We start from the raw sequence: 27,173 nt of genomic DNA, 5'->3' as shown, positions 1-27,173 counted from the left end.
AGTAACGCTTCACTTAACACACCTGGCTCGACGGATAGAAGGAAGGAAGTAATCTTTATTTGTTCCCCCTCCTCAACGGATGGCGTTACTTGGAAATACATGAATGTTTACTTCAGGGTCGGGCCTTATTTACAGTAAATAATAAGATCGAGCACATTGTAAACATCTTTCTACAGGGGACTGACTAACCGCTAACTAACCTCACAGATGGCCCGAGTTCTACATGTTTAGGAGAACCTAACCCTAATCACGACTAGTCCCAACGCCCAGCATATGTACGAGAATTAACAGGTGTAGGTTAGTTTGTCTTATGCAGTTCTTATAAAGGTCAAGAGGGGAGCGCACCATGCAGGGTCTGAGGTGACTATCGCTCGCAAAAAGAGAGACAGGATGGTTCAGGACTGTTGCTGGGTTTCAGGATGAGCGATGGAGAGTTGTTTGGCTTCATACAGACGCTTATTTAAATGGTTTTATGTATAAGTGTGTGTGTGTAGAGAGAGAGAAAGAGAGAGTGAGAGCAGCTCTTAGATTGTATTGTGTCATTTGTCTGATGTTTTCCACTCGGGGACAGACCGTCTCTCACATCCTCTGAGCCGACTGTATCGACTTTCGCCGGGACAGCTTTGACCTGAACGGACAATCAGAGAAGAGGGAAAGGACAAGTACAGTGTGTCAAAATGTGCAAGATGTATAAAGATCAAAATATCGTGTTTATTGAATTTCAGTCTCCGGCTGCTGCTATTTGTGACAGAAGGTATTTAACTTGATTTGATGTTAGACATTGGTGCAAAATAGTAAGAAAGATTGATGTTTGTGCTGCAAAATGAGACACGAGGGCTTGCAATGCTCTGATCTCGTCTTGGTTGAATCAACCCAAAAAGGAGATGTATCATTGTTTGTCATTATCTCTGTTTGTGTTTGTTGTTTTTACTGTTTTAGATTAAGCTGTAAGGTGAATCCCCACTCACCTGATAGTGCCAGCTAAGAGAGGGTTAAAGGCGTACAGCCAGTCGTGCATCTCTTTGTCGTTGGTAGCTTGAAGCAGGATCCCACGATGTTCGGTGCAAACAGCAAATGTGTTGGGAGTCTGAAGGAAGTAAAACACACTGAGGTTACTTCACACCGAGCACTGATCGGCTTAATGTTTGTCTACTTTCAGATATCTTGTACATACCCGCAGCAAGGTTTGTTTGTCTTCACTGTATTCCACCTTTGCAGATGACAAGTTGATGACAGCTCTCTCTACGCTGTCCCTCTCGCTCCGGTACAGGTACACGTAGGGTCTGCGCACCACCACGAAGCGCTTCACCCACCCGCTCGTGTGGGGCTCCAGGAAGTGAAGGTAGCCTTTCTTTGACACAATGGGGCTGCACAGAATGAAAGCAAAAAGGTGAGTAACTTTTTAATGAATACGTATACGGTAATGTGTGATGGGTATGATGACGAATGATGATGATGATGAAGCGCCTGACCTGACACGAATCTCCTGTATGTCTGGAACAAAGGTGCATCCTCTGAGAGTTTTCTTTCTGTCCACTGGGCTGTAGGGGTCCAAATCTGGGGTTGATGCTCCAGAACTGGGGTCAGTGTGTCTACAAACATAAAGAAAGGAATTATTTAATGTCAACAAAAGCAGAATTGTCCTGAAGCAAGTGGGACAAACTTAAAATAAGAAGTGGTCTACATGTAAATCATCATCATTTGGGCCATAAACCAGGCAAAACTACGGTAATAGAGCTGTGAAATATAAAAGCACAATCATTGTTTATACACTATTCATATATATTTAGTGTGACAGCGAGCAGTGAGCAGATCTTGTCACAAGTTACCCACCTGATGTCATAGTTTCCTTCTACCAGCGAGGGGCAGGTAGAGGACGGAGTGAGCGTGCTCAGTCCAGAGGGAGACTCTCTCATTAGTGACGCAGACATCTCAGAAAGCTAAAACACACACACGCCCGCACAGAGAAGACGAGTACAGACAAAAAGGGACAGATACAGATACGGACAAAACATAGCAACAAACAATTAAACACGTACAAACACTTCAATGGGAAAACTTGTACTTGTTTGGTGATCTGTGTTCTACAAATCCTCATTAAGTCTATGAGCCCCTTGCTGGTTAATATGTTATAGAGGACATGCAGGGGATATATTAGAAGGAGGAAGTAGGCGGAAGCTTTGCAGTCTCTAAAAAGGACAGAAGGACAAAAATGATGGCATGAATGAAAGAAATAGAGTGAGAAATGCAGGTGAAACTGAAACATGTTAAGGGAGAAAATGCAAATAAGGAAAAAACGCAACAGTAGACTTGGGTCAAATATTCTGTAATTGTCCTGAGCTGATCTGTCTGCGACTGTAAGCTGTTTCAAAAACTTGCCAATACTATTTAACCCAGATCTACTGCATACTTAACACGTATAATGAGGGCGAGGGGGCAGATCTGTGCTGAGGAAATAAAAGAGCAATAAATGAAAGGAATGAGAAAGTAGAGTGAGGGAGTGTGGGGCTTGATTTACTTTGTGAAGGGCTACACAATTAGGTCACCAAGGATTTAAAGGGCCGGGTCAGAGGGCCTAGGCTGGGGCTCACCTTGCTCTCACTGGCACTGCTGCTCACCTGGCTGTACTCCCTGTTGAAGGTGTGCATCAGCAGACGCAGACACTGTAAAGAAAGAAGCAGAACTCAATCAAAACAAAACAAAGGGACATTTCTAGACCCGTTCTTTGGTTGGATGAAATATGTTTAACCTATCAGGTCAACTCTAGAGGCCATGAATTCAACAGATTTGATGGTAATTCAATAGCTGTTGGGTCATTTCATTCTGCCATCCGTCGGCCCAAACTATGAAAAGCTGAGACCTAAACCAGGCTGAGGAAGCCTAAGCTGTGGAGACCTGAAAGTGAAGCGGCAGACTGGCAGTCACCTTGGCAGCCAGCTCCCTCTGCCTCTGGTTGGGACTGTCAGGAACAGGGCTGCTGCCAGGACTGTGGCTGAAGACGGGACTCTTTGCAAAATCACTGATGTCGTTGCCCTTGTAGAGCGCATCCTGTCCGGCCTGCAGAGTCGCCTCCAGCTTCTCCCTCAGCAGCAGGTAGTGCCTGGTCTTCTCCACCTGCAAACACAGCCGATACAAACAGGTCAAACAGAGGACAGTGGTCATTTATCTTGGCATATTGTGGCTCACTTGGCGTTTGTTCCAGTAACAAACCTCATATCTATCAACCTTAGCTCTTATATTTTCCAGGTGTCAACTCTGTATTGAATTGACTGGACTATTCTGTGAGGTCCTAGTCATCTCTGCGGCAGCACGAATACCAAACCCCTCAATGTAGAACCTCACCTCCTGTAGCAAGCTGAGTTTCTCCAGCTCCCACTGGTGGTCCAGGATGAGGCTGTCACTGCGAGGCCTCCATCCAGCCAGGTTCTCTTCCCCTCGAACATACGCCACCGAGGTGTCCAGCACACGTCTCCGGCGACGCTGCATGCCTACAGAGGAAGATGCAAACAGATGGTATACATCAAAACACTGACACAAAACTGCAGACGAAATATATTTTTTTCTATAATGTTGATTATTGTAAAAATATTTTAATTTCTATCTGACCTGGACTCCCATTATCAGCTACATGGCAGAGAGTGACTTCATAGACTCCAGTAACACGGTTACTGCAACAGAAAGGGACAAAACTAAGATATAAAGACTTGAAATACATTAACACACACATTGGAGAACTGTGCAACGTAGAGGGCTTAAAGTTCATTATCAGTGTTTGTAAATGCATAAATCTGAAGAGAAGAGATGGTGTGTTTACCTCTCAGAGGGCCTGAAGCAGCCAGTACTGAAGAGGTTTCTGATGGAGCGGGAGGCCGGCAGTTTAGTGTCACGGGAATAAAACACCATACAGAAGTCTTTGGTGATCACTGTCGGCTGAGTGCAGTTCTCCATCTAGATCGATTGTGTGGAATGTGACAAATCAGAATCCAGTCATACGCTTAAATGCATGCCGTACTCCAAAATAGCATAATAGCACAATCTGGATCTGTTACTTGGAGAACATTGATTTGTGCTTTATGCTTGATTCCAATCTGATTATGGTGCGTAGGTGATTAAAAAAAACAGATTTATTGATTTATTAATCAGATTAGAATCAGATTAGAATCAGATTAGAATCAGATTAGAATCAGATTAGAATCAAATAATCATCTTTACCTCTAGATAAGCAGAGAGAGTGATGTAGATCTTTTCTCCGTAGGGAGTGACTCTGTTCAGGAGGAGGGAGTTGTGCATGGAGCTGTCCCATGCCGCCTCAAACCGGTAGAAAGTCCTAAGGTGTTCAAAACAAAAATGTACCATCTATATGTATGTTTCCAAAAGATGAATGACCTGTGAATAAATGTACATTTTGGTTGGAAAATAAAAATTATCAGCGTTATACCTATGGTCAACTCCCAAGGAAACACTGTCAAAGAGCAATAGGCCACAAGTTAGACAAATTTAACCTAAGTGAGTTTTTTTAAGTAGTTAGTATAAAAGAGAGAGAAAACAGTATTCCGTTAAGTCAATCTAGCAGCATAATGCGTACTTGTCGTCGTGTTTTGGCCAGAAGTAGCCAGAGGACAGGATGTTGAGGGAGAGGATGTTGGGGTCTATGATGGTCTCATCGGCCTCTGGTGTGTTTCGAATGCGACCTGGAGCCAAAGAAGATACGGCTCGATTCATCCAGACAAACCACAGAGTGTTAAAATCATGAAGACGGATAACAATGTTTGCATTTGTCCATTTGTTCTCTGTTACAGGCACTGTAACATAAGGACATGCTCTTGCTCACCTATAACCAGCTCTTTCACCTCTTTCCACTCAATGTCATTTCCTGTTTCGTGAGCAATGGTGACTGTGATCCTCCTCTGAATGCCCTGTGGAGCCCAGAAAAAAAGAGAATCAGAATCAGTAACTAGAGCTCGAGTTATGAAGTGATGATGTGTGTGTGCCCTAACGGAAATTCACCTGATGTAGCAGGAAGGTTCCATGGCAAGGCATCCCACCTCTGTGGTCAACAACAGCTGGGATGTAGCTAAAGACGGAGACAACATGGACACATTAAGCCAATAATACTATATGCTTGACAAAGTGACTTGCAACACATAGAAGATTACAACTCAGAAGATACAACTCACTCTCCATTGGCCTCCAGCTCACAGATCTCAAAGAAAACCATGAGGTCATATTTGGCGTGACAAGGTCCTGCCGCGGAACGAGTCAGAGTGCTGAGCTTTGTGGCTGGCACTGGGAGAATAATGACAAAACCAGTCAGGTTAGCGGGTTACAGAGACCACTTCATGCTTTTAATACTATAAAATAAATAGTTGCTAGGAACTAACCTGGTTTGGATAAAGGCATCACCCTGGGGAACTGCCTCCTGGATGGTCTGAGGGGACTGGGAGACCAGGAAAACCACAAAACACAAATCTTTAAATGAGAAGAAACATTTTCCTCCAAACTATATTAGTATAATAGTAAAATATAATTAGTGATCAGCTGGATGAAGATCAAAATTCCTTCCTGACCTGATCAGATCTTTGCAGAGAGGTGGGAAAGGTTGTTTCTGATAGTGTCCAAACACCTCGAAGACGATGGGCTGGGTCTTGATGTACTCCACGAAAGACCTGGTCACCTCCACTGTGATCTGACAAGAGTAAGAGACAACATATTTACTTCATATGGAGGATCAAGCCCTCAAATACACCCTAAAGACCATAACACCGGTGTGAGCATTCAGTGTTTTTGTTACTTACATTCTGTACATGGTAGAAGCCTAGAGGAGGTCCTCTGCCTGTGTTCTTCAGTGGTTCAGTGGAGAATGCTTCATCATGGCGGTGGATGAAGCTGAAACATGTGGGAGGGAATCACGATGAAACTGTGTTGCTTACTAATAGACATTCAAACAGTTTAGAGAGGGTTACATAAACACAAAATTAATACATGCAACGTATTTAGTCATCTTCACTCACTTGAACTGGCAGAAGATGTCGGCATACTCTGCGGAGATGCTGGAGGCCTGCAGGACAGTCACTCTGAAGGTGAAGGTGCTGCCAATCCTCAGGTGAGACAGAGCCTTTTCTTGGGAGATGTCCAGCGGGAGGTCCAGACCCAAACCAAAAGCTTTCCCAGGGCTGCTAGGAGCCTCAGGTGTGGCTACACAAAGGCAAAGACAAGGGCAAATCTATCAAGTACTGCAAATGTCTTTGGCTGCCAAATCCTTTAACGTCAGTCACATCTATCATCAGGTCAGTGTGTGTTTAATTCCCAGGCCTATCCCAAGATATTTTCTCACCTGAACAGGTGTTGTTGTTGACTTCATCAGCAGATATGCCAATCTCAACATTCTGCCCTTCTCCCTCAACAAATCGCAGCTCTTCCTGGGAAGTGTTGGAGTGCGACATGCCACCGGGACATGACTCAGTCTGGAACTAGAACAAGGCAAAGTTCTGTCAGCTAACATCCCATTAACGCTTGACAATTGAATGTAAAATCCCTGATCTGAATGTCAAGATAAGGGACCAGAACACAAAGACAGAGGGAATTTGATATTCCATTGTCCTCCTTTATCCTCCTATTCTTATTCCTATGAATATACAGTATGTGACTTAAAGCTCAACAGCGTCACTTGTGGTCAGAAATGGTAATTGGGAGATAAAGGAGTTTTCCACTATTTCCATAGATTCACTTGAGTTAGTTGCTTTGATGAGAGACAAACAAACTTCACCCAACATATAGTGCTTTTGCTTAGTGACATAAAACTGTGTTGCATGAGGACAAGTACAGAATACTAAATCAGTGATGGATCAATGAACTAGCTGGTTGTATTTGAAGTTGACGTTTCAAACATCATCTGTGGTATAAATGGATCTAAGGTAAATGCGTTACACAGTTATTAAGGTAATGAAGCACCTTCTCAAACTGTTTGTCTTCGAAGGAGATCTTGGCGGTGCCTGACTGCCTCACCCCAGAGCCATAATCAGGGGCTTCTTCATCAGCTACAGAGAGGCAAACAACAGAACATTTGGTTTCATCTTCACAGTAAAAACTAAAAAAAGAACAATTTGTGATCTTTCTTCAACAACATCATTAATTTGCACCTGAGATGGCCTGCACAGCCACTCTAAGGAAGCCCTTCACCTCCCCCTTCTCGCTGACGATGGCTACACGATGTACCAAGGGCACAGGGTACAGCAGGTTACTTAGATACACAAAGGCCCTGAGGGGGAGAGAAGGAGAGGAAAAGATGCAGTGTTTCAGTTTTAACAAGGTATTATTGTGCTGCGAATTGGCTTAAATCGTCAAATCAGCGGAAGAAATACAGAGAGAGACAGATTATAATTGCATCGTATCCTTTTAATCGATTGTAATATACTTTAGGTGTAGTGTTGGTGACTAACCTGCCAACCAGACGGAACCATGGGAATCGATCGTAGAAGGGGTCGCCCCCTGTCAGCGCATGGTCACAGTCCTCCACAGCACTGCTGGGGAGCTCTGCAGCACGGTCATACATCTCCCTCATCAGGTCCAGCCTCTGCCTGCAGGGGGCAGTATAAAAATCATACTTAGGGTCGGCCTACAGATCACTTATCCACACAAATCCACTCTTATTTTATGACCAAATGCAGATACCGCAGTTTCTCCAGAGTCCAGTAGTGTGTGGCTCCATTTTTTTGATCCTGGACTTCTACAGCTACGATGGTCCTCGGGAAAGGTCGCCTCTCCCTCTCCTTTGCCACACAGGGGGGCAACAGGTCAGGGGGTAGTGGAGAGTACAGTGTGTCCGTCAACAGGACGAACTGGAACTGCACCTGTGATTTAAAAAATAGCAACAAAATTTGAGAAGATGAGTGACGGGAAGGGACAACATTGACCCTGTTGTTCAATTCAAGAGTGGAACAGATGTACAGACTGAAACAACTCACCTTCTTCTTGAGCTCTACACTGATGGCATTGGCCTCCTTGAGGAAAATGGCATTTCCCCAAAGCAGATCCCTGAGCGAGGTGAACTGGTAGAAACGCCACTTTCGAAAAGCCCAAAGAGCCAATTCGGTCTCACGGGAAGTCCAGGGCACTGCTGGACAAGATGGTGGATATGAAGAACAAACATTCAAAGTATAGTAATGGAGATAGAAAAACATCATTCAATATTGGAGCTGTTAGTGTCGATTGTTTAACCTTCATCCTCAGGCGCCTCCTCTTCTTCGGGAGACTCCAGGTAGCGGGAGTCCACTTGTTTCTGAAGGGCCTCCAGTTTACTCTCATAATCCTAAAAGGAAGCAGGTTTAGGTTTGACTGGATCAGTACACATTGAAATCTGATGCTTGAACATATTGTGGTTTCCCTCACCAGCCTCTGTTGCTCCAGCAGGTTACTGGCTTCTTCTCTTTCTTTGCGGTACTGATCCTCCAGCTCCTGAAGCCTGAGAAAGATTCAATACAAGACTTTAGTTCTACATGATAATCATATAAATATACCATCCAAAAGTCATCCATATGTTAGCCATAGAACATTGTTGTTTGTGTTTCAGACCTCTGCTCCATTTCCTGCTTCATGTCAATCCCCTGCTTCTCCAGCAGCTCTCTCTGGGCGAAGGCCCAGTCAACGGGCTCCACCGGGGTCTCGGCGCACGGCGTTCTCTCACGCTCCAAACGAGCCTGCTCGGGGTCATTGAAGCGAAACACGTGACTCTTGCCCATGATGATGCGATTCCCTAAAAAGTAAAGAAAACCAGTTAGTTGTACCAGTCAGAAATGTGGCGATATCGTGAAATATAAACACCGACCGCAATGCTTCACACACTTACCAGACCGCAAAACAATAGCGGAGGTCACTCTCTTTCCGTTGACATACGTCTCTGCCTCGTCACACGGCTCCAGGATGACATTTCCTGTTGCAGAAAAGATTTGTAAAACCCTTATACCAAATCCAAACCATTTACTTTATAGATGACAGAATTTAGACTTTACCTTCTCCCTGAGGGCCTGTGGTGCTGCTGAAGGTGCAGTGCTCATCTTGGATAAAATGCCCGCTGAGAACGATGTCTTGACGGGTCTTTGCGTTTTCTCTGCCGACCCTGAAGGGAGAAAAGACCGATGATGATCGATGTACAACAGAAATCCCACTTAGCGGTGATGTCTGAGCTATGATCACCGTTTCTTACTTGGTGAGGCCGTCTTTAATGTAATACAGCAGACACTCAGACATCAGCGGATCCTCGTTGAGGTTCACCAGATGAGGCGTCTGGAAGGAAATAATGACAAATGTGTTTACTGTTTTGTGTAATTGACAGTTGTATGTCACATTTATTGCGCAGCAGCAACTTGTATCTTACCTTTTTGGGGGAGAAGACACCCACAGTGCCCCCATCTTCTCTCATGGCCACACCCATCTCAGCCAGCAGGGCCTCTCTGCAGAGATCATCATACCATTAACATCATAACACACATCATTATGTGCTATGAGCCAATATAATCTTTGCTGAATATGGCTTAGGCTCTAGTGTGAAGGCTTTGTCATTGATTGGCCATAAATGGGATTTTCCTTGTCTACTACAAATTTCAGGGTGTGTGAAGAAACATCAAAGACTAGTTTGGGATGAGTCTGCCCAACCTCTCCATGCGAATGGCCTCAGTACGTCTCAGCTTCTCTTCCCATGTCTCATGGAGCTCAGCGATGATTTTCTCAGTTTCCTGTTGGGGAATTTAATACAGATGTCTGATGACAGCACACACTCAACAGCGTCCATTTAACAAGCTCTACATCCCGTATCCTGTATCCCATCTCTCCTACCTTGAGCCTCTCGATGGCCTCCTCGCTGGCCGGGCTGAAGATGCGGTCGTGCAGGTTGGTGATGGAGCCGGCACGACTGGACAGGACTGAGAGCGAGGGCGAGGGGCTCATTCCTGTCATGGCATTGGACACTGTGGAGAGATCACCCCTTTCATTGGCAACCTGGCGATTGTTCACAAGGTTCTTGTAATCGCTCAGGTCTGCCAGAGAGAGAGGCATCGCATGTAGAGAGCGAGAGACGAGGAGGGAGAGAGGACGGACGGTAGGAGCAGACGACAGGTAATTACGCAACAAAACACGCAAAGAAATGGATATAAAGGGGGGGAAAGGGACAAAAGGGAGGAGTAAAAAGAAGAGAAAGCTCAAATTAAGTATTAACAGCGAGTGAAAATAGCAACTCAAACAGATGGAGCACATGACGACCGGAGCAGCTGCTTTTCTCTGCGTTTCTGGCCGTGTTGGAGGCAATTGGAAGAACGATGCTTGTTGTATTGACGCACATACATACACACACGCACCCTCTCTTATTATACAGTATAAGCTAAGCTGAGATAAGATAAGATAAGATAAGATTCTCACTCAACAAGCTCGAGAAGCAAAACAAAAGTATGAAAAACAGAAGTATAAAGAAGAAGTGTGTACAGGCCACATACAGCCTGGTGGAGGTGTGTTGGTGTGTTGTTTAAGCCATGTAACCAGAGTTTGGGAGCCAGCAGCCTTTACTAGCACAGCACCTGGCAATGCAGGCGTCTACAGATGGGTGACAAATTAAAGGAATAAAACAACATAAAGTGTCTCATTAAGCTCCAGTGCACCTTGACGTGTACTCTGGACGACATCACTGTATTCACGCGTGTGCAAGGTGGCGTGTGCAAGGTCCAAAAAACGTCAACATGCTACGCCCTTTACAGCCAGTAGATTTTAGTTGTATGGCAAATTTGGGATTGTGATCAGCATCATTACACCAAATTATTACTAAATGCCGTTCCGACCTTGCAAACACACTTAATGTTGTTTTTTCCTATAATTCGTCGTCTATTTGTAAAGAAGTGTTTCATTCAGAGTTTCCAGTGATTACAGCTTAAAATGGCGTCCTCCCAGTCAGTCCTTCTGTCTCCGATTGTGAATTGTCACAACACAACCAGTCCAAGTGTGTGACAGAATCTTGCCACTGTCTTACACAGGATCAGAAAGTCATTTTGAAACCTTTTGTTAATATTTTTTAACGAAAAGCAAATCCTATTCCAATTAGAATTGAAAATCAAATGTATATACAGTATATCTTAACAAAGAGAAAGAGAGAGATAAAAACAGGTTATTAACAAGAAAACTACAACTAGTGGGAAGAAAACAAGGAGGCCATTTAGCAAAATTCTTGAGAAAACGATAATACAAGAAGGTTCAACCATAGGGAAGATTTTTGTTCTTCATTAAATAGTTATTGATTGTTTTTTATATGTTTTTTTTATTGTAATTCATGTCTCTGGTGTGAGGGAGGCGTGTGTGCCAGCTTGGGATTCATCTCTTTTAGTTGCAAAGCGCAGGCTGGTGAGAGTTATACACACATTTCAAACCAGCAACAGCAGGGTTGGTGCACCGATACGCTGATAGGACAGGGGGAGAGAGAAGAACATGTGTGAGATACACCCACACAAGTACAAGGGTCATCCTCCGTGCTGAAGGTGGCAAGAGTGTGAGTGTCTGAGTGTGTGAGTGTGTGAGTGTGTGCCTGCATGGGCACGTGTGTCTGTGTGTGTTAAGTTTGCCGCCGTGACACTCACTCTCAATGATGTCGCCCAGGCCCTGAGAGAACAGCAGGTCTTTGAGCCGAGCCACTTCCTCTTTCAGCTCTCGCACCAGACGGTTGTTGGGGTCCTCATTGATCACGGCGTTACAGCGGATCTGTTTGGCGCGATCGGCATACCTAAGTAGACAGAGACCGTTATCAGATCATTTTTTATTCAGAAAGAGGGGGAAGAGGAGAGAGAGAGATCGAGGAAAGAAGGAAGTTTGTATTATTAATGGTATTGTTGTTGTAAAAGTTTGTAGACCCTTAGGTAGAATACAAGTAGATTGGGATTGCAATGATCTCATAGGGATACAGTTTGTACAGGATAATGTCAAACAGCAATGTAGGGTATCTCTTTATGTAGTTTGTAGTAGGCGGAGTTCTCTTTGTTATGACCTCGACCCAACAGGTTCACAGGTTCAAACAGGTTTTTCTATTTTTCTTTTATATTTGACCAAAATGAAGCGATGCGTTTTTGTAAAGGAACTCCACTTCCATTATATTCTAAATGTTGCGTCTTAGAGTGTAGGAGGTTAGTGACGTCACTCCCTTCTCACCTTAGGGTGCTGAGGGTTTCATCATAGTTAATGTCTGCAGGGCTGAGGGCAGCCACCATGGCCGTGCGGGAGTTCCCTCCTAACACACACAAAATCCCAAACATTATACTGTAATGTCATACATATATAACATAATTTAGTCAATGAATATGTGGAATAAGCTGTGCACATACCCAGATTCTCCCTCAGTAACCAAGTCAGTACTGAATCCCTGTATGGAATGAAATTTTCCACTTTCTTCTTTTTCTTGTTCTGTAAGCAAAATATTCACAATGTATTTGCAAATCAAGTGGAAATAAATTCTTAAAATGATACATTAGTAAGGTCAAGTTGTGGTGCTGCTGACCTTGTTTGGTGCTGAGTCCTATAAGGTAAAAGGAGAAATGTTAATGTTTATTATTTCAATAATAGGATATATGAATGATTGACGATCTGCTGTGTGTGAAAGGTTTACCTGTTCAGCGAGAGCTGAGATGACTTTGCCAAGCGTAGTCAGAGATTTGTTGATGTTTGCTCCTTCCTAAAAAAGCAAAAGAATTAAATGTCAGCCTCTCAGCAGAATATAGAGGGAAAAAAACATAAATAAGCTTAAAATAGCAGACTCCTCTCACCTTCAGTCTGGTTCCTTTGGCTCCTGTCGAGTCAGCTCTCTCGCTACCAGCCAAGTCCACCAGACTGATCTTGCTGACCTAATGAAAACATATATTGTTGTAATACTAAATTATTCTGTGTTACAAACATAGACATCCATCGGCGAAAAACATCATTTGCCTAAAAGTGCCAGAGAGGAGAGGAGAGAATTGGCTGTAAAGTGTTATGTGTGCTTATCAATCAATGAAACAGCACTTTCAGCGGATAACATCGCCGCATGATGGGAATCCACAAACACTTAAAAGGTCATAAAACCTTCTGTGCCTCGTTGCAGCTGCATTGTTGCTACTGTGGCACACCAAAGGCACAGAATGAGAAATCTATTAATTTTATTGATTTGTTTGTCTGCTGTGTTTGTTAGCCTGTTCCATGTTGGAAGCTTCCACTAGAAACAAATTCATCAGCTGCTGTAGTTTTGGTTTAAGAACCTTTTCTGATGTGTTCTCTGAGTCCATGTCGTGTTTCTTCTGCGTGAAGATGATGTTGAAGACAGCGTGGGAGCGGCTGCTGGTCTCGTTCATGTTAGTAGCTGCCACCGTCCTGAGGAAGAGCACAATGGAAAGTCACTCATTGAGTCATTGTACTGAATTGTATTGAAGCCATGAAACATCCAGACAGGAAAAATGTTTGGTTTAATCCCATCATCACAACAGAGAGGTTCATGGTCCCATCATCATAACATGTTGGAGTTCCTTTCTAATGTTCTGTTACCTGGCTTTGTTTCCAGAGTCCATCAGGTCCTGGATGTCATTGTAAGAAGTCACAGCTAATTTGGAGAGGTCCTCAACATAAGGTCCCATCAGCGGGTGCTCTCTGACACGCAGGTTCCCTTTGTTCTTGGGGTTCAGCAGGTCACGAACACGCTCGCAGTAGATCTCCATGTAACTCACCTAGGGGATGGGGGGAAAAGGTTTGTACCGACCCAAAATGAACACTTCATGACGCTGTTTTACTGTTTAAATTCCCAAAATATATGAAAGAGAATTGAATACCACTCACCTCCACAGAGTAAGACAAGCGGTTGTCATTATTGCTGTCGCTTATCTTGGTGAAAAGGTCCTCGCAGAGCTAGAAAACAAAGAGCTGATTGTTATTCTCGCAGTCAAAGCTACATCTGTGGAACCCGTTAAAGTAGCAGAATGAAAGTATTAATGTGTGTTTCTGCGGCTAGTCAACAATCTGTTTTCATTATCAGAGTTCTTCAATATGGCATTAGTCATTAAAATGAATATGATGACGAGTGACAGGATGATGTGTAATCATGCTCAGTACTGTATCCTATGTTACCAGAGGTATGATTCCTTCTTGGTCCTGTTCCTGTCGTCCCATCATAGTGTAGCTTTTCCCTGCTCCCGTCTGGCCATATGCAAAAATGCAAACATTATAGCCTTCAAAGGCATGAAGCAGCATCTCCTCCCCGATGTCCTTGTACACCTGCAACTGGGACGCAAAGTTGATGTCCTCAGGCTGCAAACATGCAGCGAGTGAAGAGGGAAAAAAAGAGAAAAGGATCCAGAAGATGTTAGTTTTCTCTTACAGATGAACAGACACAGATCAAAGCGTTGAAGACTCTTTCTGATCAAATACATTTAATGATATACTGAACCTTACCGAGGTGTGTGACCAGTACGAGTGATCGAAGTTGAAGCTCTTGTTTTCTTTTGGCTGTTTTGGGTTCAGGATTGCTAAAATAAAGAAAAGTGGGCAGTTAGAAGCGTTAAAAAAAACAGATCTAGAGGTACAATTATAGTAGACGAAATCTGCAATCTGCAATTTCTTTGATTTATTTCCTTTGATTTCATTCCATTCACCAAAAAGGGTTGAGGGGCAGCAAAGTTCATACCAACTGCTAATATGCGAGTTCCAAGGTATTCATATAATGCTTTAGATGAGTCTTAGGTCTTAGATGAGGCCAAATGTATACAAAACAATGTTTTAAAATGCTCACTTATATGTTCTGGCTACAAAAATCTTTTTTTGTAGTCCTTTTTTCTGTTTCGCTAAAAAAATGTGTATGTATTACAGGGAAATCAGAGAGGTCTTACTAGATTACCAGTTTAATTATTAGTATCAGTAAATGCTTTATTAGAAGTAGCACTCATCACTTTTAGAGGGGAGTGTTGTGCATGAGAACCCCATGTGCCTCAGGAAGCAGAAGCAGATGCTCTTTTGGCTGTAATCTGAATCCACTGCACTGCCCCTTCAGACAAGTTCAACACAACAACCTGCTGTTGTTTTTTGGCAAAGCTGATAAAACATAGTCATCCTGAAAAACACAATGTGACCGTAATGCAGAAACCCAGAATAGTTTCTGCCTTTGTCTTCTTTAAATTGTGATGATGAGATCATCAAAACAGTGAATGGCACAGCGCTCTGACATATCCCCTCTTTCTCTCTAACATACAAACATAGCCATATGCACACACAAACACACACTTGCGTCAGCTGACCCTCATGTCTGGGTTCAGTCAGAACAACGAAGCCTTTCTGATCCGTGCAGCTTGTGTGATGAGGGCAGAGAGCTGCGACGATCACTGCATCCTACATGCTGACAGGCCTGACTGCAGCCTTTGTTTCCTTCCCGAGCCCCCCGAGACGCTACATGTCTCCCTGCCCACTGTCTTGTTGCTGGCAGGCGAGCCGCCCCACTCGACAAATAACTGAAGTGAAACGCCAAACATCGCCTCAAAGTAGGTCACAGAAAGATGATTAAAAGTGAGCCAGAAGATCATGCAATTTGACCTCTAAAAGAGAATCAGAAGAAGAAAAGGAACACATGAAAGCTATTCCCACCGGCCTATTTACAAAGCAAACGGTCAAAGTTGAATTAAATATGCATGTCTTATGCTCAGCTGCAATTACAATTTGCATACATACAATATTTCATGTACTGTTGGATACTGCCTGTTGCATTCCTCCACATTTGTAGTTTCCTTTTGCTCAAATTACAAATATAACAGTGTCTTTAAAAGGACTAAATCCAGTGATCATCCCTCAATCCATCCATCATTCATTCATTTCAATACCATATTTGCAGTGGGTATACCTGACGGTCTACACACATGTAGCAATCCATGCCAACCAAGTAATCACCCTGAACAGCTAAAGAAGTACTCACTTGTGGTATTTCCTGTCATCTGAATGATGCACTTGCTGTCCTTCCCAATCTCTCTGGAGTTGAAGGGTCGGACCCTCACCGCCACCTTGACCGAAGCAGCCGCCATGTTCCAGACGAGCGATTGAGTACAGAAGAGCTGGAGAGCTGTGTGGCGTCACAGACACACACCTGGCACCTGCAAGTGTTTAAAGTCAGTAACACATCTCAGCAAAGCAAAATATAGATTTGTATGTTGCAATATGTTGAAATGATACTGGCATACATGTAGAAGAGACATGTTGGGCTTTAATATTAATAGCAATATTGAAATAGCATTATTAATAAACTCAAAAATAACAACTTCCACTTAACTATTCATTATTATAATTACAACATTTCTTTCTTTCTTTTTTGCTTTCTTTTTTTTATTGAAACAAACATTTAACATGACATATTTTGCAGATCATGTTAATACAGAAGGAGGGGGAAGAGGAGAGAGAGAGATAGAGGGAAAGGAGGAAGGTTGTATTATTGATATTATTGTTGTTGTTAAACTTTATACGTAGACCCTGAGGTAGAATACAAGTAGATTGAAATGGCAATGATCTCATAGGGTAAATACCGTACCCTATGTCATAGGGTATGGCATTTACGGTGTTAATCAGTCACTAGTCTGGCATAGCCTGTAGATCTGTGAAGTAAGAGAGAAATGGTTGCCATCTCTGATAGAACTTATCAGTGTGGCCTCTTATAGTGTACTTGATTTTCTTGAGTTGAAGAAAATACATTGTATCCTTCAGCCATTGCGAAATAGAAGGAGGGGTAGGGGATTTCCAATGCAGAAGCATAATTACAACATTTCTATAGATTTCAATTGTGTTGATTCTCTGTAGAAATGTCCGCAGTAATCTGGCGCACCAGCAGGGGGCACTTCAGGTACCACTGGCAATTCACGTACCACAATTTGAGAACCAGTGCTTTACATGCTGCATATTTGTGTTAAATACCTTCTAAATTAGTATCTTTAAAAGCACAGTGACACAGTAGATGCCACACACTCACACACACTCAATTAAAAAGCTTTAACTTTGTAGGAATGTCGTACATGGTTATAGTTTTCAGTCAGTCAGGCTTCCGGATGAGACATAAAAAAGCCCCTAAAAGGCAGCTGAGTGAATGTGTGGCGCATCATTTGGCAGGAATATCAGCATCCATCCTGTATTCCAAAGTAAAATGGCTGCTTATTCCACCGGAATCATCGCCTCTCCTCCATCTATCAGTGGCAAAGGCCGTGTGATGAAACAGCATATCTCCCATGTTTCAAACCGAAGGGGAAAAATTAAATAATCAAACATCGCTTTGTGTCTACGAGGGTGACTGAGCTGTTTGGCGATGACGCTGTTGCTCATCGGGAAGCTTCAATGATGCTTTTATCTGCTTCTATTATTGATTAGAAAATACATAATTGTAACGATTGGTACGATCTGGCAAACACATCTTCATCCATCATCTATCATCTTAACTCAGCCTAGAAAATACGTTTCCGCCATTTCCATATCTAAAGACCTCTCATCCGTTCATAATGAAGACGAAAACGACACGATGTTGCTTTGTAAAGAGAGAGAGATCGTGTCGCTACTCGTGACATTTTGCTGGAGGAGCTGTATTCATGCCTTAGCCTTGTAAATACAAACCCTCCATCTTACCTCTCCTCTCCAGCCGCACCTCACAGCCAGGCCGCGTAAACAAAAACGGCACCAAACCCTCCAAGACTGCGTCAGAAATCAGGTCAGCGCTCATTCATGTCCCACACCGATATCACACACTTCGCTTTACCAATTTCACACCGTATATTTCACTGACAAACAGCTACACCAGGTGAAATATTCAGATTTTGAACTGTTGGATCTACAGCATCCAGCATCACTGACGCAGCGTTCTTATTCAAAAGGCCCGAAAATCACCAACACACACACGCACATACACACACACACACACAATCGGCACCACCGCTATATCAAAACCATGAAAAAACACTCATCTTACCTCAACAACTCACACTCGACGTCCCCTGCCCATTCAAAGCAGCGCCAGGGTTCCTCCGGTGCTCGATCCTCCCCTGTATTCTATAGATATGTAGTGTATTTGTCAGTCTTTCTATTTTGTCTATGTCCGGGCTACAGCATCCCTCCGCTCGGCGCGTCCATACATGGAGAATCCGCCAGAGATGCACTTGGAACGCGTCAAAGAGAGAGAGAGACAGACAGAGAGAGAGAGAGGGAGGGAGGGAGGGATCAGATGGATTGATAAACAGCAGGATGGGTGCAGCAGGCGGTGCAGGCTGCTCTCCAATGGGCTGCACGTCAGTCAGTAAGTCAGCCTGAGGGGGGAAAATGGAGGCGCTGCTGAGGCTGCTGCTGCTGCTGCTGCTGCTGCTGCTGCTGGACCAAACAGGGATGCTGGGAGACTGTGATGACATCAGCATCAGCATCATCATTACCGCTCGGAGGCAGCAGGCAGGCCACGAGGCAGTGATGGAGAGGAGGTGGGAAGCATAGGTGAAAGCAGGAGATTGGAGGTTTAGGAAGAGGAAATGAGGGCGTGTGTGTGTGTGGTTCAAAGTCACATAATCAGTTTAAGTAAAAGTGACAAATTATGAAGATTTTAGTGATCGTTTTAGAAGAAGAGTGGTGACGTTTTCACATGACCACATAAAGAGCCTTGGATCTCCAATTGTGTTTGGAGTTTGTATTGTCATTGTAAAATTCCGGGAATCAAATCACTATAATGCCTCAAAATGGTAATACGGTCTGTGTCCAAGCATTACATTTACGACCTCAGCTTTTCTTTCTTAATTTCTTCAAATAATGTATATTCATGTCAGATGTGTATATTTTTCAAGAATAAATGCTATAGGGTTTTAGTTTAATGGCGCCCCCTTGAGGTGAACTTGAGAACATAGAAACGAAATATATAACAACCTATTTTGCAATGAAATTGTTTATGTGATTTTGACCCTTCTCCCTCTCGCTCTTTCAGGGCATCCCACAGCAACTCCTCCTCCTCCTCCTCCTCCTCCTCCTCCTCCTCCTCCTGCTCTCTATGGGTAAATACAGGGTGTATTCTCCAGGGCGAAGGCCAGCAGGAGGGTCTGAGTCCAGTTAGTGTAATTATTGACCAAGCTAGACTAAGAGGGAACTCACTTCTTCATGTTTTCCTGTTGTGCCATGACAGCTGTGAGGGGGGAAATGTATGAACCCAACCTATCCTATTTAGCTGTATGATTTTGTGCTCAAGACTATGTTTTTATCCCACTGCCCCTCATTTGTGGGTGAAAGGGAGCTCAAGGTGGAACAGACTCCTCCCTCCCTTGCATTAGACAGCTATCTATTTATACACAAAACATTTGCATCAGATTCATGGTCAGGGGTAGCATGTGAGCCACAGTGTATATAATAACACCTTTGTGCCGGTCACCTTTGTACCTTTTATGGCAGGATTTTGCCATCAAACTGGTCAATTGCTTGTATCAGATATCGTCAACAAAGCTTTGAAGTATGCTTCTTCATCACATCATTGCCAAAGCAGAGTCTGAGATCTCCCCAGGGGACATTTTTAGTTGGCGACATAGTCACAGGTTATGATGCAAGAAGTGGATTGAAACTGTCTTAACCATATCCTGGATATAGTATAGGAGATATCATTGTTTAAAAACAAGAAAACAATAGAGTAGAGGTAGACTATTAATTGTTAGGGCTTTGTTCTCAGTCAGGGAATTTACAATCTTTTGGCCTTTAAGTCTTATCATTATCTGTATACCATAGGTCATATAGAGACCCTAAACCTCCAGAGAGTAAAGTTGTTGTCAACATACCACAAAAGTTCATGTTTTTGTATCTATGCTGAATATCGTGTATATGTTTATTGTAGGTTAATGCAGTAACATGTTGCATGCCATTCAGAGAGAGCAAGGGTTTGTAACAAGGAACAAGGATAATACCAGTAGATTCTGTAATATGTGATGATGTGTGTGTGTGTATGTTAGTGATTGAGCGCGTGTGGGGGGGAGGGTCCTGTTTATTTGCTGGATCAGCCAATCTGCTTTCTCCTAGAAGGAAGCCTCCTCTCCAAACTGGTGGGTGGGCAAAAATCAGCAAACCACCTGCAACTAACCTGAACTGGTTCTAAGCCGCCAAGTCCAAGTCCATGCTTCCTGCTATAGGTTCAAAAGTCAACACTAATGGATCTACACACCAATAATGAGTCACAGACATCGTCCTGGTGGGTCCCAAAGGTGTCAACACACACTGCTGAGCCTGTGTCCTAACAGGGGCAAGACCAAGTATTCAAATTTTTTTCAAACACTGGGCTGGAATTAGTTCTGTGTGTCACTCAGACATTTGAGGATAAGCCACTGTATTCGCTTAGAAATCAAATTATATATAATTATTGAATTGCTTACCCTGTAGGAATTCCCCCTGAAAATCAATACAACTGGGAAAAGAGCTGTGATAAACACATGTGCTCAGATATGATAGTCTCTTTAAAGGTATAAAATAATTCCTATGTCCTTTAACCTGTAGATAAATGGGAATATTAAACACAACACACTTAAAATCTCTGTAGCAAATTGTTATCCATTTTTTACATCATAGTCTGGGGCCCAGTGACGCACGCATATTACCAAGAGGTCAAAGACCTGTTTGTTTAAAGCTTCACTCAAAGCTCAGAGTCAAGCTCAGTCTCTCTGTCTCAGGAACCAGGACAGCAGCTGTGATGCAGCGGACTTTGTTCAGCAGGGGCACGCTGCTCGCCCAGGCAGCAGCAGCCCTCGACGGTGCCCTGGCCCCGAGGACCACCACCCTGTTGCATAGAATGGACCGCTCCATGTCCTCGGTCACCATCCCACCTCCGGCCTGCATGCTACGGCCACTCCAGGCGCCTCTGCGTTACCTATTTGGGCCGGGACCCTCAAACATTCCTCCTCGTGTTTTAGCAGCAGGCGGCAGGCCGATCATTGGGCACCTGCACCCAGAAATGTATGAGGTAAAAAAGCTATGTTTGTGAAGTAACACACAGACACAAAACATTCTAAATAGTTGCAGAATATTATGTTGGATAATGAAGTAAATTGGACTCTTTGTATGCTACATAAAATTTGTTTTTAACATTATTTGAAATCGGCTACAATGGCTACTAACTATTATTTTTAACGGTTTGTTTTTACTTTGTGGCATTGATCCTTGTACTTGAGTAAAGTAAGTTAGTTTCATCAGAGTGAGTTTGAGTTATATGCGTCTCATTGTTGTGCTATTATTTAAATAGCTCATGTAAACATTCACTTGTGTTGAATTATCAGTTATGGCTGTAAGTACAAAAGCTAATGTATATTTTTGCATATATTTGTCTTAACCATACAGAACCGAAGGCTGTTGTTGTTTCTGCCCAAGTGGCATATACTCAAAAATGTTATTACTCTGAAAATTGAGAGTCAAAACATGTCATTGGTGATCATACTTGACAAATCTTCCTTTTTCCTGTTTCTTTCCTTCATGTGTGTGTTTCAGATCATGAATGACATCAAGAAAGGGATCCAGTACGCCTTTCAGACAGAGAACAACATGACGATTTCTATGAGTGGATCTGGGCACGCCGCTATGGAGTGTGCAGTATTCAACACGGTGGAGCCCGGGGAAAATGTGCTCGTTGCCATCAACGGAATCTGGGGAGAGCGAGTTGCAGAAATCGCAGAAAGAATGGGTTCGTCTCTACGCACACAGTCGCCTGGGTCTGCAATTCTCACATGACATTTCTTGGATAAGGACCACGTGTAACTGACCCTGTTTGGTTTGGTTTATTTGTTGTAACTGTAGGTGCCAATGTACACAGAATGGTGAAATCACCAGGAGGATACTTCACTAATACAGAAATCGAACAGGTAAATAGGTGATTTCACAAGAATACTCCAACAGTGTTAATGGTGTGCAAACTCTTTTTTACTTTATTGCTTGCAGGCCGTAGCAAAACACAAGCCTGTTCTGTTCTTCCTAACACACGGAGAGTCTTCTGCTGGACTCTGTCACCCAGTCGATGGCATCGGAGACATTTGCAGAAAGTGAGTTTCCCAGAGTATCAGTGTAAAAAAGTGGAACATTTGTAGTATTTCAAAATTCTCATGAAAACACTTCTTATCTTCTGTCATCTGGTTATCTGTTGTACCACTCCACCTTCCTCAGACATGATTGCCTCTTTCTGGTGGATACCGTTGCATCACTGGGGGCGGCACCGATTTTCATGGATAAACAAAGTACGGCAGTGGTGAAAGTCCTCTGCGTGTTAGTGTTTGTGTGTGTGTGTGTGTGCCACGTCTCATGTGTCCCATACCACCTTTTTCCAGATATTGACATCCTGTACACTGGATCTCAGAAAGCTCTGAATGCACCGCCTGGCACAGCACCTATCTCCTTCAATGATAGAGCATGGTAAATAAGGAACAGTGTGTATGCGATGTGTGTATGTGTGTGTCTGATGTCACCTTTTTTTGCGGAAACTGCATACAAACCATTGTCTGTGTCTCTGTTACCTCATACAGCCACAAGATGTTTAACAGGAAAGTAAAACCAGTATCCTACCTATTTGACATGACACATTTGTCCAATTACTGGGGCTGTGATGGCAAACCTGCCAGAGTGTAAGTCCACTATAACCACCTTACAACTTTTATCTATTAGATCTTATTGTTTTTTTTAGCTACCCCATCACAATGTTGTTGTCTTAAATAAGGTTTTCTAGCAAATTATTACACCACTGTTCTAATTCATCATAAAAAAGACTAATGTGCTCTTGGCGTTAGATACCACCACACTGGCCCTGTGTCTGGATTCTTCGCGCTGAGAGAGAGTCTGTCAATTCTTGCTGAGAAGGTAAAGGGACATTGCACCACTTGCAGCTACTTTGCTGAAAGAAAAGGCATCCTGAATTATCATCTAGCAGCCACTTGTGACTCTTGCACATGTACTATAACCAGTACACAGCAGCAGTGTATCATCACTCCAGTGTTTAAGAGATATCATGTACCTTGATGCAACATGCTGCTATCTGAGTCATATAATCAACCGAACATGCTGCATGACATGTAGCGGTAGATGGCTGTTCTCTGCCTTAAGGTTTATTCTGCAGAATTGTCCAAAACAGTGTCTTTTTTAATCAACATGATGTATCGCACCTGACTTCCTATTATCTTTGTCGCCCTCTAGGGGTTGGAACAGTCCTGGCAACACCACAAAGAAGTTGCAGCCTATCTGTACAAGGGCCTGGAGGATTTAGGTTTGAAGCTCTTCATCTCAGACAAGGTGAGGCTGAGACACACAACAAAGAGGTCTCCAAACTATGACCATATGTTACTACAAACATGCCATATCAAACAACACAATGATTCCCTTTAATTCTCTAATGTTTTTACATTTAGCAAGAAACAAAAAACAATACCAGTAGAAATAGGTACTGACTCGCTAATATGAATTTAAACAAGATCTTTCATTATTCCTGTGTATCATATCTCTTAAGGCTCAAGAATGCTTATGTTACATTCAGTTGACACAGGTTTTTAAAACATTCCTTAAGTCGTTCATTACGTGACAGGATTTGAGGCTTCCCTCTGTCACCACCATCGCCATTCCTGACGGCTACGACTGGAGGGAGATGCTGGTCTACATCATGAAGAACCACCAAATGGAGATGACTGGAGGACTGGGACCTTCAATTGGCATGGTGAGTTGCTACTGGTGTTAACATCCTGGTCAGAAAGTACATCTATCTATCTATTCCTCTACAAATCAAGTTTAGTCACCACTAGACTAACTTAGCCCAAGATATACGCATCAGGCTTACTGTTTTAGGATGGATGTAAACATGTATACAATACGGGTCGGCTGATCGGTCTGATGGGGGGTATAAGTACCTGAGGCGGTACTTATACATATCGCTCCTCTTTCGGAGGAGCGATATGTATAAGTTGCAAGAGCTCTGCGCCCCCCTAGGGGACGCGCACCCCCACTTTGGGAACCACTGAGCTATATTGATGAGATGTTCTGTTGTGTTCTCCATTTCATTATTAGTTTACATGTCTGTATGGTGAACAGATGCCTGAGTTCTTGAGCTGAGTCACTGCACACTCAGTCAGTAAACTGTAATCTGATGTATTTCCCACCACTCTTTTTATTAGGTGATGCGCATTGGATTGATGGGCTACAACTGCGAGAAAGCCAATGCTGACCTGGCACTGGCCGCCCTGGCAGATGCTCTGAAGACCTGCAAAAAGAGCAAGGCGTGAGGGGAGAAAGCCCCACACCCTGCTTGGATACATTTAGGGAGTAGATTAAAAGAAACCTTCACTGTCCCCACAGGTGGACGTCTGAAATGCTGTCTGCATTGCTGCATCGTCTAGAAGAGATTTTATGCAGAAACGTAAAATCATCTATTTTTTATAAAACATGAACCACACATTTGTATAAGGAAGTAACATATACAGTATTGTTTGGTCCATGCTGCCTGCAAGCACTGCAAAATGTCAATAAAGTGCATTATTTAATCAAATGCTTCTCTTGCATCAGTGTATGCGTCAATAAACTCTCTTGTAACTTCCATGAGGTGTTACGCTGTCACATTGACACAATCCAACTTTGAGTCGGAGTCTCCTGTTTGAGAACTACGTTTCCCATGATGCCACAGAGTCAATAAAAGCACCGTCCACAATAAGAACTTCAGAAGAGTCACTTGGCCACATTGTAGTGATTGGCAGCACAATTGCTTCCACCTGACTTCACTTTGCTGTAGACATGCCATGTCCTTTCCAACAAACAGGTAAGGGTTCATTTGAGATGGTTGGTGTGTGACACTTACTTATATTTTTAGGATAAGAACTGAATTTCTTGCTCAAGCGTGAAATGTGTAGTGCTGTGGATTTTTTGGGGGGTAGAGGAACATAAAAAATATTCATTCTCAACCTGGTTGTTGTGGTTAAATTATATCTCTCTTTGAAAAACGTCTTTTGTTTTTAAACGCTTCTCCCTCACTATGTATCAAACTCCTCTTAATGTCAGTGAGGTGTTGCACTCTTGTCACATGAACGCAATCTAACTTTAGCTGTCTCCTTATCGAGAACTACATCTCCCATAATGCCACGGGGTCAGTAAAACCCCCCCCCCCCCCCCCCCCCCCCCCCCCCCCCCCCCCCCCCCCCCACAATTCCTACGTCATTGACGCAGAAGAGTAACTTCACCTTATTGCAGTGCTTTTGCAGCACGATTACAAGCATTTACCCCCCTTACTTCAGGAATGGCGTGTCCTTTTCAACAAACAGGTAACGATTCATTCTTAAATGGCTGCGGAAGCTGTACAGTGTGTGCGTGAACCGTTGACATGTTGGTGGTGACCTTAAATGCCTTATACGTCATTGTACATAAATATAGCACTGTTTTTTGTCTGTTAAATAAAAGATTCATTTGCGGAACTAAAAATGATTAATTATAGTGAAAATAATTCGTAAATACTGAGTCATTCCCTTTCGGTAAATGGTGCATTGGGCGCTCGGTACCGCGTTATTTTGGTTCCGACCTGAGAAGCCTAAAGGTCCGTAGCCAATACGGAAGAAGGAGGCGGAACAAAACAAACCAGAAAGTGAGCAAATTATGCATTTTCATAGTTTATTTGTCTAGGTTAAGGTCAGGGGTTATGAACGTGTAACCTGAACTTAAAACTATGCCTCTATATCCGTGCGAACTACCCTTTTATTCCAGTTTGCATTCTTTGTCCCTGTCTTTGTCTGTGTATCCGCCCTTCTGTTCAGCTCCTGGTATGTGCCATAAAATTTTATCTGTCACCTTAACTGTACCTGTATTCTTTCCCATCAGCTGAGATTAACCCGGCCCTCCAGCCTCTAGACTGGCTCCTTGGTACCTGGGAGTCAGATGAACCTGGTCAGGGCACCTTCCCAACCATAAACCCTTTCCGCTACACGGAAATGCTGCACTTCAGCCATGTGGGTCAACCCATCATTAACTTCATGTAGGTTTGATTGAGGTTTGTGATGTGTCAAATGTTTAAATAACTGTTTAAATGTCCTCTCCTCTGATTGGCGATTTCAATGACAAGTTACATCCTCACTATTACTGTGTCTGCAGGTTCAATGCGTTCCATACAGAGACTAAGAAGCCGCTCCACCGCGAGTGTGGCTTCATTAGGATGCAGCCAGGAACCAACAAAGTGGCTTTTATTATTGCACAGAACTCAGGTATTGACATTCTTTTATGTAGAAAAAACACCAGAAATACATGATGTTGAATTTTAATATTTTTGCTCAGATCAGTGTAAAATATATGATTAAACCTGTGTTTGTCCTATCAAAATGTCCTCTGTGAGAAAGTTCTGTTCACTTCTTTGTTTGTATTGCATGCTGACTCATTCGCACAGCTGTGTTTAATGCCAGTGTGTGTGTTTTTGTGCAGGTCTAGTGGAGATTGAGGAAGGAGAGCTGATAGGCCAGCAGCTGAACCTGCAGAGTCAGGCTGTGGCTAGAATCTCCTTTGCCAAGCAGCCACATGTGCAGCAGGTCAAACCCCGATCATACATCAATAGGAATGATGTCATTCGTAGTTACTGAAATTGTAATATTTCTCCTGGTTTTTTAATAACTCTTTTCTGTCCCACAGGTTTCTAGAGTGTTTAAGCTGCGCCCAGATGGGAAGTTGGAGCAGACCGTTTCCATGGCAACAGATAGCCAGCCACTGATGCAGCACTTGCACATCACTTACCATCCCTCTTCTTGACGCAAGACGTCGGCAGGCCTTTGATACACGAATATCTTGGTCTGGAATAAGAAATGTTGCCAAAAATAGATGCAAAAGAAGATCAAGAACAGCCAGCCATGATTTTGAATTTTGTTCCCTGTTAACTTAATGGCCTTAAATAAAATGCAATATATCCGTAGCCTTTTTATCTTTGAGATGCAAGGCTTATAAAGCACTGATGAACTGAAGTTGAATGCATTACTGCTATATCTCTCTACCTCTATGGCACTACTGAAATATTAAGTACTGTATGTGAGATTGACACAGGGAGATATTTGCTCCTTATTCTATTTTGTTTATGGGTTTAAGATTGGAAGCACTGAATGTCTCACTCATCTCAGAACATGGACTGCAGATGTGTGATGTTACTCTTCTTTACGTGTATTCACTGTTTAATGTAA

The 27,173-nt window shown here is 43.2% G+C and overlaps 3 protein-coding genes across 3 annotated transcripts; 2 read left to right on the top strand and 1 right to left on the bottom strand.

Moving 5' to 3' along the window:
• Nucleotides 1–169: 169 nt before the first annotated feature.
• On the bottom strand, nt 170–16,052 carry kif1ab (kinesin family member 1Ab). Its single transcript, XM_076144787.1, is given in 48 exon segments — nt 170–628; nt 969–1,087; nt 1,175–1,367; nt 1,473–1,592; nt 1,834–1,940; nt 2,592–2,663; nt 2,926–3,114; nt 3,343–3,488; nt 3,607–3,668; nt 3,815–3,948; nt 4,213–4,327; nt 4,439–4,462; nt 4,586–4,691; nt 4,832–4,916; nt 5,008–5,074; nt 5,178–5,286; nt 5,382–5,437; nt 5,568–5,686; nt 5,796–5,886; nt 6,012–6,195; nt 6,254–6,470; nt 6,952–7,037; nt 7,140–7,258; nt 7,440–7,577; nt 7,672–7,850; nt 7,965–8,113; nt 8,218–8,308; nt 8,389–8,461; nt 8,572–8,752; nt 8,846–8,929; nt 9,009–9,115; nt 9,203–9,282; nt 9,374–9,449; nt 9,652–9,731; nt 9,832–10,031; nt 11,397–11,435; nt 11,613–11,755; nt 12,178–12,256; nt 12,351–12,429; nt 12,524–12,541; nt 12,632–12,697; nt 12,789–12,866; nt 13,257–13,368; nt 13,540–13,718; nt 13,828–13,896; nt 14,116–14,295; nt 14,440–14,513; nt 15,947–16,052. Coding segments are annotated over 48 exon segments (5,229 nt in total). The 3' UTR covers nt 170–579.
• A 4,600-nt stretch (nt 16,053–20,652) lies between these two features.
• agxtb (alanine--glyoxylate and serine--pyruvate aminotransferase b) lies at nt 20,653–24,520 on the top strand. Its single transcript, XM_076144956.1, has 11 exons — nt 20,653–20,971; nt 21,493–21,685; nt 21,799–21,863; nt 21,940–22,040; nt 22,162–22,232; nt 22,323–22,407; nt 22,518–22,616; nt 22,779–22,848; nt 23,182–23,277; nt 23,567–23,695; nt 24,150–24,520. The coding sequence occupies exons 1-11, from the start codon at nt 20,702–20,704 to the stop codon at nt 24,255–24,257; spliced, it is 1,287 nt and encodes a 428-aa protein (XP_076001071.1). The 5' UTR covers nt 20,653–20,701; the 3' UTR covers nt 24,258–24,520.
• A 646-nt stretch (nt 24,521–25,166) lies between these two features.
• thap4 (THAP domain containing 4) lies at nt 25,167–26,805 on the top strand. Its single transcript, XM_076145118.1, has 5 exons — nt 25,167–25,286; nt 25,837–25,990; nt 26,107–26,216; nt 26,431–26,534; nt 26,635–26,805. Exons 1-5 carry the CDS (start codon nt 25,262–25,264, stop codon nt 26,749–26,751), a joined length of 510 nt encoding a protein of 169 aa, XP_076001233.1. The 5' UTR covers nt 25,167–25,261; the 3' UTR covers nt 26,752–26,805.
• The last annotated feature ends 368 nt before the right edge of the window (nt 26,806–27,173 follow it).

This window comes from Genypterus blacodes, unplaced genomic scaffold, assembly GCF_046128005.1.
Source record: "Genypterus blacodes isolate CSIRO-AG114 ecotype Tasmania unplaced genomic scaffold, CSIRO-AGI_Gbla_v1 ptg000029l_1, whole genome shotgun sequence".
Classification (NCBI taxonomy): domain Eukaryota; kingdom Metazoa; phylum Chordata; class Actinopteri; order Ophidiiformes; family Ophidiidae; genus Genypterus; species Genypterus blacodes.
Note: the sequence above shows the minus strand (reverse complement) of the source record. Positions and strands in the feature narration are given on the sequence as shown.

What these genes read in the sequence shown, in the direction of transcription:
- agxtb (XM_076144956.1), top strand. Translation starts at nt 20,702, where the DNA reads ATGCAGCGGACTTTGTTCAGCAGGGGCACGCTGCTCGCCCAGGCAGCA. An exon ending in CTAATACAGAAATCGAACAG is followed by an intron (nt 21,864 to 21,939) that starts GTAAATAGGTGA and finishes TATTGCTTGCAG; the next exon opens with GCCGTAGCAAAACACAAGCC. An exon ending in GATTTTCATGGATAAACAAA is followed by an intron (nt 22,233 to 22,322) that starts GTACGGCAGTGG and finishes ACCTTTTTCCAG; the next exon opens with ATATTGACATCCTGTACACT.
- thap4 (XM_076145118.1), top strand. Translation starts at nt 25,262, where the DNA reads ATGGCGTGTCCTTTTCAACAAACAG. An exon ending in GTGTCCTTTTCAACAAACAG is followed by an intron (nt 25,287 to 25,836) that starts GTAACGATTCAT and finishes CTTTCCCATCAG; the next exon opens with CTGAGATTAACCCGGCCCTC. An exon ending in TATTATTGCACAGAACTCAG is followed by an intron (nt 26,217 to 26,430) that starts GTATTGACATTC and finishes GTTTTTGTGCAG; the next exon opens with GTCTAGTGGAGATTGAGGAA.